Source organism: Chanodichthys erythropterus, chromosome 11 (assembly GCF_024489055.1).
Source record: "Chanodichthys erythropterus isolate Z2021 chromosome 11, ASM2448905v1, whole genome shotgun sequence".
Lineage (NCBI taxonomy): Eukaryota > Metazoa > Chordata > Actinopteri > Cypriniformes > Xenocyprididae > Chanodichthys > Chanodichthys erythropterus.
In genome coordinates, this window is record NC_090231.1 from 40,767,657 (window position 1) to 40,781,408 (window position 13,752).

The 13,752-nt window shown below is 36.5% G+C and overlaps 1 protein-coding gene across 1 annotated transcript; it reads left to right on the forward strand.

Moving 5' to 3' along the window:
• The first annotated feature begins 1,120 nt into the window (after positions 1 to 1,120).
• Positions 1,121 to 12,330, forward strand: si:cabz01036022.1 (B-cell receptor CD22). Its single transcript, XM_067401192.1, is given in 11 exon segments — positions 1,121 to 1,141; positions 9,681 to 9,702; positions 9,939 to 10,160; positions 10,539 to 10,787; positions 10,912 to 11,004; positions 11,007 to 11,132; positions 11,135 to 11,179; positions 11,482 to 11,595; positions 11,736 to 11,828; positions 12,037 to 12,123; positions 12,272 to 12,330. Coding segments are annotated over 11 exon segments (1,131 nt in total).
• The last annotated feature ends 1,422 nt before the right edge of the window (positions 12,331 to 13,752 follow it).

The window sequence follows — 13,752 nt, forward strand, 5'->3', positions numbered from 1 at the left end:
GAAGTCTGAACACATTATCAAGCCAATCGGTGAACTTCTCTCCAAACTCCGAAGCCAACCCCCTTTCTGCTACTGACAACCCTCAAGCATACTTCACTTCACTTCATCTCCGCTTTCTTCCCTTACGAAAATTAACGATGTTTTTTTTTTTTGTTGTAACTATAGGTTAACTATGGTTTTTGAAGTAAAACCATATAACTACATAATGAACCATGATGTAACTATGGCCTTTGCAGTAAGACCATAGTAACCCAGCTAACAATGTACCATGGTAAGCCGATAATCTGTACTGCTTACAGGACATCTTTATTTTATCTATTTTTACAGTTAAAAGGAATCCGAAAAACACTGAATAAAAATAATGAGACTAGCTTAATATATAACCAAAGCAAAGTGTTGGAATTATAAAATACTGTCTACATACAAGCATGGTTTGAAATTAAATAATTAGGCTGTTTTCCTAAACAAAATAATACAAAATCTAGAACTTTATTTATGTAAATGATAAAACTGAATATTTAATTTATAGAAATGGTTTAGCGTAGGGGTCTCCAAACTCGGTCCTGGAGGGCCGCTGTCCTGCAAAGTTTAGCTCCAACCCCAATTAAACACACCTGAACCAGCTAATCAAGGTCAAGAAACTTTCAAGCAGGTGTGTTGGAGCTGCAGCTAAACTATGCAGGACAGTAGCCCTACAGGCCCGAGTTTGGAGACCTCTGGTTTAGCGTCTTCGAATAAGTTAGCATCTCAACCATTTTGAGAAGAAGTATGCTCTATCGATTGAGCTCTTATTTATGAAAAATTGGATTTTTAATAACATGTTATGTGTAGATGAGAGGTTTTCATGGTTCTGTAAAGGTTTGCTCCCAATTTATTTAACCTAAAAGTATGCACTTTACTGTTTTTACTATTGGTGACGTCACATACATGAAGCGCAAAAATCAACTGAAACTAGTTCAAACGTGTTTTGATCATGATAAATGAATATTATTCTGTGATTTTAGGAGTGACAGAAAAAAACCCTCTACAGCAAAGGGAAAGCTCTGAAATTTCAACACGATCACATGAAAATGCGTATAAATAGTACAAGTGTGTAATCTCGTAGAATATATACGCCAAAATGAGTTTTGGCGTGCTTATGGTACGCAGTTTTTCGCGTGCATTAACTCTTATTTTAACTCATTTGTATTTTTTAGCTGCTGTGACAGTGTGTTTGTTAAACACATTTGCAGTAATAAAGAAAGCTAAAGCAAAATGACACCTGATGGTGGATTCTGTTGATTGTTTTGTGGGCATTATGAAATGGACTGATGTGAATGTAACAATTGTGTTGTGATATTGATGCATTTACATTATAAACCCTGCGTTACTTCAGCATGATCTCTTTTAAATTAAAAAGTCCTGTAAAAAAACAGTAATTTTCTGGCAGCAGGGCGCCAGAAAAATAACGGAAAATAAATGTCTTATTAAATGTCATAAAATAACGGTTATTTTCCGTTATTTTACGCCAGAAAAATACCGCCTTTTTTACGGGATTTTTTTTACAGTTTATCTGTTTTTTTCTAACAGTATTTTTCTGTTTTTAAACGGACATTTGTTGGCGCCCCTGCTGCCAGAAAATTACCGTTTTTTTACAGGATTTTTTTTTACAGTGTAGAGTGGTCAAAATAGCCTGTGCTCCTACACATCACATAAGAACACTGCAGTTCTCACGTGGTCACAAATTGAAATTTTAACTGTAAGATTCATTGTAAATAAGTTCTAAATGTGCTTTTCTGTTAAATTTGTACTTAGTTTAGACCATAATTAAACACAGAAATAAACTGTATGTGGGATTTGAAACTCCATCATCCAGAGCAGTGAAGCTCTCTGTATCTTTGTAGTTTATTTGTTTTTTAACTTCTGTTGGGGATAAACAGTTTAGGACCCTTGAGACATATTTTGAATTAAGACCTGGAGTCAAAGTTTAAAAAAATAATTAATAAATTGAAGAAAAATTTAATGAAGAATAATTTGCAGTTTCATCAGCAGAAGCCAGCTTCAGGTCTCACAAGGAGTTCGTAGGCCGCTCTGCGTACAATCACATTTTTAGATCAGTTATACTCTAACAGAGTCTACTAACTACGTCATTACTTCAGGTTGGATGATTCTGATTGGCTAAGAAAAATAGACAAGATTAGAAATTTTCCACATGTGGACAGATAGTAAGAGGCATATCTCCCTTCGTCATGGTGATGACGAGGGGGACCCTGGATTTAGGTACCGGATGTCCTTTTGGGGTCATGATGTGGCATCTGCTGGTCACGAGCAGAATGCCAGTTGTCCACCAGTAACAAGGGATCTGCACAGAACACTTGGCGCACATAGATACACGTTTCACAGCTTCTTCAAGGCTGAAGTTGATCTGAGCTCTGCTCTCAGCAGGAAACTTTTCCCAAAACATAACATGTTCTTTTCTCTCAGTGAGAGGTACAGAGGAAAATAGATGCTTTAACATATATTGAAGAAGTCATTCAAATAATTTAACATAAATATAAATGTTGATTAATAACTTAAAAGATATATATTGAAGCGGCAGTGGATTCCAGAATCCACCCCTTCACTTCTAAATGATCATCTTTGAGATTTTCTTTGAGTGTTGCCTAAGTAGCAGTTTACAGCATTAGGAGCTCTGAATGTTTTTGGGGGGATGCCTGTTGCATTGTTCGGGGACAGGTGTGAATGGTCTTGAATATGAACCTGTAAGTGCTCCGGGGGGATGTATGTGTTCCTTTAGTATGATAAGTAGAGAGCATAATAGGCCAGACAGACAGAATTGTTTGAATGTAGTAGTGGAATTTTGATTAGCATTTGGACTGAAATTATAATACTTTGATGGATACACTGTAAAAAATGACCGTGATTTTAACAGTAAAAGACTGTAAAAATGCTGCGGTGAAAAACTGTTAATTGGTTTACAGAAAGTTTCTGTACTATATTCGATGAATAACTGTAATAGATCTAACGGTACATTTAATGTCATTTTATGGTAAAATACAGTTAAATTCACAGTTTTTGAAAGTGAAAAATAACAATTCATTGCAAAATTTACAGTGAAAAAAACGTAAATTGACATTCCCACAATTCCCTGCGACACTTCACATTTGATATATTTTTGTTGAAATAACTTTTTTTTTTCTTAGTTTTTCTCATTTTTTTTCTAATCAGTTATGTACATTAGGGTTTTGTGTTACATCTAATGTTGTTAAATGAATGTTTATTGCATTTTTAAAATTTCATGCATGTTACCATGATGGTGTTTAGTGTGTGTGTGAATGACACTGTGTGCTCCTTCTATATATTAGTATTGTCCTCCTCAGCTTGTGGAAAAGCTGCTTGTGATGAACTTTGATTCATCATGTGACTCTTATCACAACTGTGTTTGATGACTGTCAGTGTATTATAAAGATACAAAACAGATATTAGTACTTCATTAGGTTGGTAAATTAACATTATATCAGTTAATGAAATATGTTATTTTACTTTAAATTTTACTGGGATTTTTTTTACAGTGCACTGAAATCCAATGTTAAATATACATATTTAAAATGTTAAATTCACATGTAACTCCGTAAGTATGTTTACGGTTTGATGTCATTTTTACAGTATTGTTCTGGTAACAACAGCTGCCGGTATTTTTCCGTAGAAACAATGGGATTTTTTTTACAGTGTAATATTAGATCTCTACCCTCGACACATGATCTACCACCCTGTCTATTCTTTCAGTTTATCTACTACAATATAATTTGTTTTATTCATTTATTAATTTTTTTACTTTTTCCATTTCAGAATGCGAAGATGTCATCGGACCACCCCACTGGATGTACGCAAAGACACGATTGCACATTTCTCAGTAAAGACGAAGAGAGGTCACTGCAGATGCTGCAATAATGGATACACAAATACACTGTAGCAAGTGTAGCAATGTTTGTCTGTGCTTCTCAGATAAAAAGAATGTAGGCACTATCACTGCAAAACACATACTTCATTCAAACCACAGTGAAAGTGATAGAAGAAAAAGTTTTATGAATACAATTTTTTTAAATATTTTTATTAATAAATGCTTATTCATAAAAAATATGATTGTTGTGTGATTATTACTCATGATATATACTGTTATGGGCTATGTAAGCAATCAGCCCTGCAAATTAATGCTTAAATACTCTGTATATCTGTTCAAAGAGAGTACAAATACAGAAATTCTGCTCCTACCTAGGCCCAATGTTGCAATATTACAACATTTCCCTAAAAACTTACTAAAAAGTAAAAAAAATTCTGCATCAGAGGCCTCCTAAAACAATATCTGAGAGGTCAAAACAATTTTTGCTCTTTTTTTTTCTGTATTTGGGTTTTAAATGGTTAATATTATGAACAGCAGCTATGCTAATTATTCTCCATCTGCTTTTCTGTTTTACCCCAGGACACCTGTCCTGAGGTGACTAGAGAGTATCAGCTTCAGTTTGGATCCAGCCTCTTATGAACACTTCAGATGACCAACACATGTGACGGCACCAACTCATGCGAGGACTTCAGATGAAGGAACATTAGGATCAACATGCACATTCCTAAATTTCTATATCCTTATTATTGTTAACATTTAATCATTAATCTGCTAACAGTGATTGTAAATTAAATTGCCTAAATTATTATATTGTTAGCCAACTGCATGATATGTACATTTCTGAAACCACATTGGACAGTCACCTCCGATAACAGAATACTAAATTGTAATGTTGACATTCATTCTCTATTGTTCTATTTGTGTTAAGTTATTGTCATTTTGTCATTATACACTGAAATGCCTGTTGTTTTCTGATATTTGCTGTAATTTATTTTCCACTATAAAATTTACAGGGAATTGCATGTATTTTAGTATTACATTAAATTTCTGTTTTTTAAAAGAAATGTTCTGTATTTTTACAGAATAATGTGTAAAATGTTGATTACAGTTTTTTACAATCGCTAGGACACATTTCTCAATACTTAGGTCACTTTTTCAAAACTCTTCACACAGTTCTCCTAACCAACTTTCATCTTGGCACAGCAGTTCATTTCACATTCAAAATGCACTAAATCTACCAAAACACTTCATTCATGTCTCAAATCAACTCATTCTTCCAGAACACTAGCAAAGGTTTTCACCAAGCAAACACACTTTGTCAGTCATAAAACATCGACCTTAAAAACACTAACATCAGTTAGCATTATACAATGTTTTCTTTTTTTAAATTTCTTTATAAAACAAGAATGACACTCTCTACTGCTTATAATTCACCGCAGTACATGTTACATGGTCCATGTTTACATTACAGAACAAAATTATTCCTAAGTTTCCCCTTTTGAATGGATGGTAATGAAACTGAAAAACAAATGCTTGTGTAGGTGTTCAGTTTCATCTAATTCCTCTGATAGTATTTGATTTTTTATATTCAGAATATATTTCATTACAATATTACTATAGAAATGCAGCATATTTCTGCCTTATTCAGTTTTGTATGATGTTATTGTTTTGAACACAAGTTTAACAGTTTTGAAAACAGTATGTAAGCATGTGCAAATTGGCCTGTACCTACAAAGAGTTTTGGCAGTTGTTGTGTCTGAGTGAGAAAAGAATTCATGACATTTGAGAGATGTAGTCATTGAATGCATTTTGTGCCAAAGCGATGATAATTGATCCTCAGTTTAGCCCACATAGACTTCTGTTGTGCTCACTGTGTGAAGAGTTTTGCAAAAGTGACCTAAGTATTGAGAAATGTGTCCTAGCGTCTGTAAAAAACTGTAATATTTTACATATTTTTTCTGTATTTTGAATATTCTGTAAAATCACAGAAATATAATGTAAATTTACATATCCGCTGTAAAATAATGTGGAAAAACATGTAACTGTGAAATAACATAAAATTTCCGTTTTTAATTTCCGACTGTTCCGCTTGTCAAAGTAGTTCTGCTGCGTTTCGTGATGAATTTCTTTTCATAATATCATCTCGTAATATAATATAATCATACATTCTTTGTTGAAATACGCGGACATTTCAACAATGTAGAGTTTAAGGCCCTATCCCAATTCTACCCCTTACCCCTTCCCCTTTGTTTCGCGCGTTCACGTGAAGGGGTAGGGGTGTCCCAATTCTCATTTGGTTGGAGGGGAAGGGGTAGGGGGAAGGGCCAGGTAGCCCTTCAAACGAAGATTTTTCGGGACCACACTTCAGACGAAGGGGTATGATAAATTTCCAACATGGCCGACCGAGCGAGCAGAGAGACCCATAAATATAAGTGAAGTTCATTTGCAAAAACCGATAAACGCCATTTTTTTTAAAAAATGAACTAAGTGCTGTGCATTATTCTCCATATATAGCACGTTCTGTACCCTAAATCCATTTTGTCAGAAGAGCCGGTTTTGCCCACTTTCAGGCATCGCAAGTTCACGTTTTACAGCAGAAGCCGACAAGCGCCCTTGTTTGTGTAGACAGAAACCGATAAGTCCGTTTTAGCGAATCAGCGCGCAGTATTCAGGTCAGGTGACAAGGCTTCTAGTCACTTCAGAAAGACGCGCTAGCTGAGGGAAGTTTTATCAAAGCTGACTAAAAGTGATCGAGGTTTTTAAATTTTGACTCCTGTAAGTCCTTGTACACCATACACGACTTACATGCTGAAAAATTGGTTGTCCTTTTGCTTGTGTGTGTGTGTGTGTGTGTGTGTGTGTGTGCGCGCGCGCGCACGTGCGTGTGTGGATGAGTGCGTGTGTGTGTACTTGTGTGCCGATCTGTGTGTGTGTGTGTGTGTTTGAGAGAGAGAGAGCGAGAGAGAGCGTGTGTGTGTGTGTGTGTGTGTGTGTGTGTGCGTGCCGATCTGTTTGTTTGTGTGTGTGTGTGTGTGTGTGTGCGCGTGGGTGGGTGTTTGTGTGCACATGTGTGTTTGAGAGTGTTTTAAATGCAATTACTTGGGTTTTGTTTAACTATGAAACATGAAATGTGGAGTTATCTGCTTCTGCCAAAAAACGAATGTTGGAGTTATCTGCTTTTGCTAAAAAACAAACTTTTAATATATATATAAAACATACTTTCAATGAATTTTAATTTTTTAATTTACATGTATTTTTTAGAGTTATCATTACTTAATCAAAACAGCCCAACTGCAGTTTGATTGTTATTACTTTGAATGCACAATAAAAAAAACATGATTTGTGAGAATTCATAAAAATGGAGTTATCTGTTTTTGCAAATAAACTCTTCAAGTATTTTCTTACGGTAAACAGTATTTTAGTAATAAATAATCACTCGTTTTATGTTGCCGTTAATCTTGTTCATGTATACGGTTATGTTCTCCGAAAAAAGATTTGTAAAAATCGCTATGAAAACAGTTCGCTAATGTTTTTTACTTTATGATAGTTCCACAACATATTTTTTTTTTATATTTTATTGAAACCCACGTTGATTTGACAACATAAATTCAAATCCGGTGGCAGCTAACTTGTCTTTTTGCCGCATGCCTGATTAATGTATTGTTATGTTGTGGTTACGTCCATAAATACGTGTACGTTACATGATATAAACAAAAAGTGCATTTAGTTTGCGTGCTTATTCATCAGTATTGTATGTTCTGTATCAACCAGGGACTCCTGGGAAAACACATAGGCTCGTCTCCTTTGTCTTATGCGAAGAACTGAAGACAAATGCAAAAAATAGCTGTCGCCCAAGCAACAGAGATCACTACAGCTATCGATGGCATCTTAAAAGGCCAATTCACACCGCACCAACAAACATTTTTTTTTAGCGCGAGCCTTTTTATTAACGAGACCCATAAGCATATACAACCATGTAGCTAAACAAGACAAAACGAATTATTAAAAACGAAACTGAAGGTAAACCTGCGTTGCTCTCATAGTGGTTACCTCTCTCTTTCGGTGAAGTGGAGCAGCTGCTCTTGCTGAATGGCACGGATTGCACTATGGACTATTGTACCTTTTGTATATTTTATTTTTTTTAACAGTATTTTATTTTTTATAATGAACAAGCTGCGATGTCACGTTTCCACTGCTTTGTTGTGTGTGTGTGTGAGGCGCGGGCGCGATCAAACAGCTGTCTTTGCAGGGGACTTGCCTCATCGTCATGGCAACGGTTCGTGGTTGTGATGGGATTTATGGCTCTTTGAGGGGATCCGGATCTTCGCGATCCGTTCCTTTCAAAGAGCCGTTCAAAAGAACGGCTCTTTTGGCTCTTTTTAAATATTTAGTCAGTTTTAAGAAGCCAGCTTGGGGGCATCTCAGTTAAAATAATCACTGGGAGGAATGATGAGGTGAGATTTGTAGTCAAATAATTAAAACTAGGATATCACACACCAATATCTGAGTTTGAATTATTCTGAAATATTGATTATTACCTCATTTGTCATGCGTGGACTATATTCCAGGGTTGCACAAATCCCTCTGCTTAGACAGTGACATCACTATTTTGGATTTACCGTACAAAGTGTGTGTGTGTGTGTGTGTGTGTGTGTGTGTGTGTGTGTGTGTGTGTGTGTGTGTGTGTGTGTGTGTGTGTGTGTGTGTGTGTGCTTTTGTTTATATTACATTGTGGGGACCAAATGTCCCCATGATGTAATATAAACCTGAGTTCACCTACATCGTGGGGACCAGCCAGCGGTCCCCACAATGTAAATGGGTTTATAAATCATATAGAATGAGTTTTTGTGAAAAAGTAAAAGTTTGCACAGTTTCCTGTGAGGGTTAGGTTTAGGGGTAGGGGCAGGGTAGGGGGATAGAATGTACAGTTTGTTCAGTGTAAAATGCATTGAAGTCTATGGAAAGTCCCCACAATTCACAAAAACAAACATGTGTGTGTGTGTGTGTGTGTGTGTGTGTGTAAAGCTACGTTGACTTATGTTATTCATACAATACCTACTCACAAATAAACATCAAAAACAAAGCCGGCTGCAATGAATTTCTGTGCAAAACAGCTTTTACTACAAACACTTCCACACAAGAACATTGTTATCACACAAGAACATTTTGATAGAAAACAAAAAATATTTAAAGTAGATAAAATTAAAATAAATAAAATGGAAATGTCTACATACTACATACTATTACTACTGTAAACTTTGCAAATAGCACATCAGCCCCTTCAAGTCAATGAACAATAACAAAGTGGGCTGCAATGAATGTCTGTGCAAAACAGCTTTTAGTGAAAAATTTCAATACAAGAACAGTATCACAGTATTTTTTTCCACTGGAGTACTCACGTGAAGGATGCGTGCACAACTAATAACTAATATCATCACGCTATAAAGGGTTGGCCTGCGCTGGGTGCGCCCCTCCCCCAATAACTGTTCTGTCTCGCGGAGGAGCTCATTTGTGTGCATCTGTGTGAAACACGCATAGGAAAAAAGAACGACAGAAAGAACGGCTCTCATCGTTCATGTTTATGAGCCGTTCAAAAGAATCGGTTCGTTCGCGAACGTCACAACTCTAGTTCGTGGCCAGGTCAGATTACGTCAGTTTGTTGCCGTCTGTTGGAAAACTGTTCACACCGCGCAGACATTCCACAACCCGACAAACGCCGATTAAACATGTTCAGTCGGGTGAAAACCGACTCCAACAGACGCCAACAGGGGTATCACACCGATCCAACAAACTCCAACAGACGAGTTTGTTGGCTGTTGTCGGTGCGGTGTGAATTGGCCTTTAGAAGTGTGTGATAAACATCGGAGGGGCTGCACAGAAGACAAGGAGAAGTTTGTAAATAAAGTGACTTTATTGTTTTCATCTTGTGGGGCATGAGGTTTCCAGAGTAGTTTGCATAAACAAGAAATACACACATTGCCATTTTCACCATCCTCTTTTATTGCTTCACTTGGTGTCTTTGTATGTTTTATAACTTCTGTTTGTGCAGTTCTTACAGAGACACCTAAACCTGTTCTGACTGTTCAGCCTGAATCATCACAGATATTAAGAGGAGAGACTGTTACTATCACATGTGACATACAGGGGGAGGGATGGGCATACACATGGAAGTGTGGAGATACAGAGTACACCTCTGAAGAGAAAGAGCTCAAGATCACAGCAGATCGCAAACAGATATGCTGGTGTTACAGCTGCAGGGGATCAGACTGCGCTGAACGGAGTGATACAGTGACTGACTGTGTTTGGTGAGTGATCATCACCGATGGAAATCATGATCTTGCTCAAATGATACATGAAACAATTAATAAACTGCATCTGGAAAAAAAAACTGTACTAGTGAACATTTCTAGATGCTGCATGTTAGACAGCATGTTAGTAGCTACCCGATTTTATGAGCCATGTCTCACAGAATTTTATTATCATGCTAATTCTTTATGAGAACTCATGTTAGTACATTACTCATAATGACAGAGGAAAATAAGATGAAGGGTGAGGTGAAATTAAGACGCCTTTAATATAAATAATAGAAATCATAAGCAGTGACAGACAATGAATGAAGACTGTATATTAACTCAAGATTATCATGAAATATTTACAGACAAACCCAGAGTAACTGTGAAGCCCCAGAGTTCAGTGTTCACTGGAGACACAGTTACTCTGAGCTGTGATGTGGGACCATCAACTGGGCTGAGCTTTATCTGGTACAAAGACTTCATCAAAATAAAATCTGGTGATGAAACACACACACTGAGTGATGTGGGAGTCTCTGATGCAGGAAAGTATGGATGCAGTGTAGGAGGAAAGAACTCCACAGCACAAAGTCCAGGAGTCATGCTAACAGTAAGAGGCAAGAGCTGTTTTTTACAGGGCAATCTGATTTTGGGTTTACTGTAATACTGCACAAATCAACACTACCCATCAACAGTATGAAGTGCTGTCAGTTAAATTAAACTTAAATTAATTTTGCACAGAGAGACTCAAAGCTGTAGTGCGTGTTCAGCCTGATGGACGAGTGTTCAGAGGACAGATGATCACTCTCACATGTGACATTCAGGAGACAGACGTCACTGGAACTACACCTGGAATAAAGATGATTCAGTGATTCATGAGAGTCAATCACAGGAATACAGAATCAGTTCTGTTAATGAATCTCACACAGGTAATTACAGCTGTAGAGGAAGAGAGACCGATGGATTAGATACTCACACACCAGTGATGAAGTTACACTGATGCTATCAGGTGAGTGTGAGAATCTCTTCTGCACATCATGAGTAAAAAATGTCTACAAATAAGAAACGGTAACCACCAAGCTATATGAGCAATTTATCAGTAAATGCAACAGAGAACAGATCAGGTGAATTAATGTTTTATGTGCTCCACTGATTATTTAATGGTAGCCTAACTCTACTGATAACTAACTTCAGTTATTTTAATTTACAAAAAAGATTTAATTTAAGTTAATGATCAAATTCCAGATGATTCGCCACCCTAAACTTGACTTGATTCATTTGATTTACTGACCTTTTATTTTAAAACATCAGGATCTTCAGTACCATCAGGTTTTCATGCTCTGATAATTGGAGTGACTGCAGGACTGAGTGTCTTTCTTCTCATTTTCCTACTGGTCCTGCTGTGGCGCTGCAAACACAACAAAGGTTTCTCTCATCTCTTCAAATAAAGCCAAGAGACGAACTGCAATATAATTATCAATGAAAGCGAGGGCAGGAAAGCCGTTTTTGCCTTTTGAAAAGCTGGGTTTGAATCACTGCTAAAGCTTCTCTGTGTTTGAGTATAGGTGGAGGATCTCTGTCTCCCTCTACTGACCATCAGCAGCACAACATCAGACATACAGAGGAACAGAAGAGTGAACAAACACCACCACAGGCCGGTCAGTCTGTCATCACCCTGAAATACTCAAATATATTGAACTGCAATAATCTATTAGAATATACAAAATTATATACAGTGACATTGATACAGATTTTCCATCATGGATAACAAAATATAGCAGCCACCATTTTTAACGGAAAGAGCTACAATAACTTAAAATATAAAATGAAACCAGTAAAAGAGAGATCTCTTTTTTTGAAATGCAGACACAGTAATTGGACATTCTGATGTGACCTATGTTGAGATTGACCTGAAATCAGTAAAGGGAATGAAGAAAAAGAAAGAACACAAAGGTATGACCACAACGGATCTGCTGCGGTGCATAGGCTATTCTGATTGTTTGTTGTAACATAATGCAGTAGAATAAATGCATAAATAAATGACTGATGTTAATAGTGATGTCACTTAAATAGTGAACCCTCAGCTCTTGTCATCTGTTAGGAAAGACCAGTGAGAGTTCTGACACTGTTTACTCCAAACTGAAGATCCAAACAGGTTAAGGTGAGATAAACTAAAAACTCAAAATATCACTATATCATGCAATTACAATAAATATACATTTTATACTTGCAGGTGCTGGATCTAGTGACATGACGAATGCTCGTGTAGTTGAAATATTGACATGTCATAGTCAATCAAGGCCAGTTTTTCCTTGTTAGTGGCCAGTAAAGTTAAGGTCTATGTCTAGAGAAATAACTGTCTGTAATGGCTTCTAACTGCTAATGCACTGCTTACTATAGTATATTTACAGAATTATGAATATTATAAGAAATAAAATAGCATAACATTTGTAAATATGCTACAATCTAATTCTGGAGTTAAATCCTGTATATAATGTCCATGTAGCCTATCTATCTATCCTCTCATTGTCCACTAGATGTCACCATATAGACAAGATTTGCTTGTTTTTATGTCATTACCTATTTTTTTACAGTCTATGGTCATTACACTTTTTGTTTTAGTGTCTTCTTTTTGGTTTTTACTGTGTGTTTCTCTTTCATTCATACCTGCACTGCTTGTATTTTAATCACGTCAATAAAATAGTTTTAATTTTTTTTTGTCTGGCCTGCAAAATGCCTGGGGGGGCAGTTGTGGCCTAATGGTAGAGTCGGACTTACAACCCGAAGTTCGCTGGTTTGGGGTCTCAGTACCGGCAGGAAATGGGGAGTGAATGAACTCACCCCACCTACACAACTGAGGTGCCCTTGAGCAAGGCACCTGACCTCCAATCGCTCCCCAGGCACCACAGCAAAATGTCTACTTACTGCTCTAGGTGTGTGTTTACCGTGTGTGTTTATGGTGTGTGTGTGCACGTGGATGGATGAAAAGCAATGCACAAATTCCTAGTATGAGACACCATACTTGGCCACACATCACATCAACTTTCACAAGTGTAATGTTTGGCTCTGGCTCCACAACAATGGAAGTGTAGCATGACTCTAAAGAATAATCAGCAAACTTAATGTTAATTCATTGTAGTTTAGATTTAATGCTAACAGATTAGAAATGAACTTAAACTAAACAATAGGAGACAGACCCTGTTCAATTAAAATTTATAATGCAAACACACAAAAGCTATTGCATAATCAATATAATAGATGATGATTTTTTAATGCTGTGTAATAATTGAACCAATAGGTTCATATGAAACTGGTTCAATAATACATAATATATTCAGAATATGAGTGTGTGCTTATGTATGACATTAAGACCTTTTTTTCTCAGAATATTATTTGTGTTGCACTAAAAAAAAAACAGAATGTTGGATTTATTTAAAGAAGCATGTCAAGTGGTTCCATGCAAAAATTAAATAAATTACTATTACTTGCAAAGTGAAACTTACTCACTACCTGCACTGATTGTGTTTGGGGCAGGGGGCTATGTTTATAAAAGCAACTTAAATGCTCTAATTGGCCTAATCC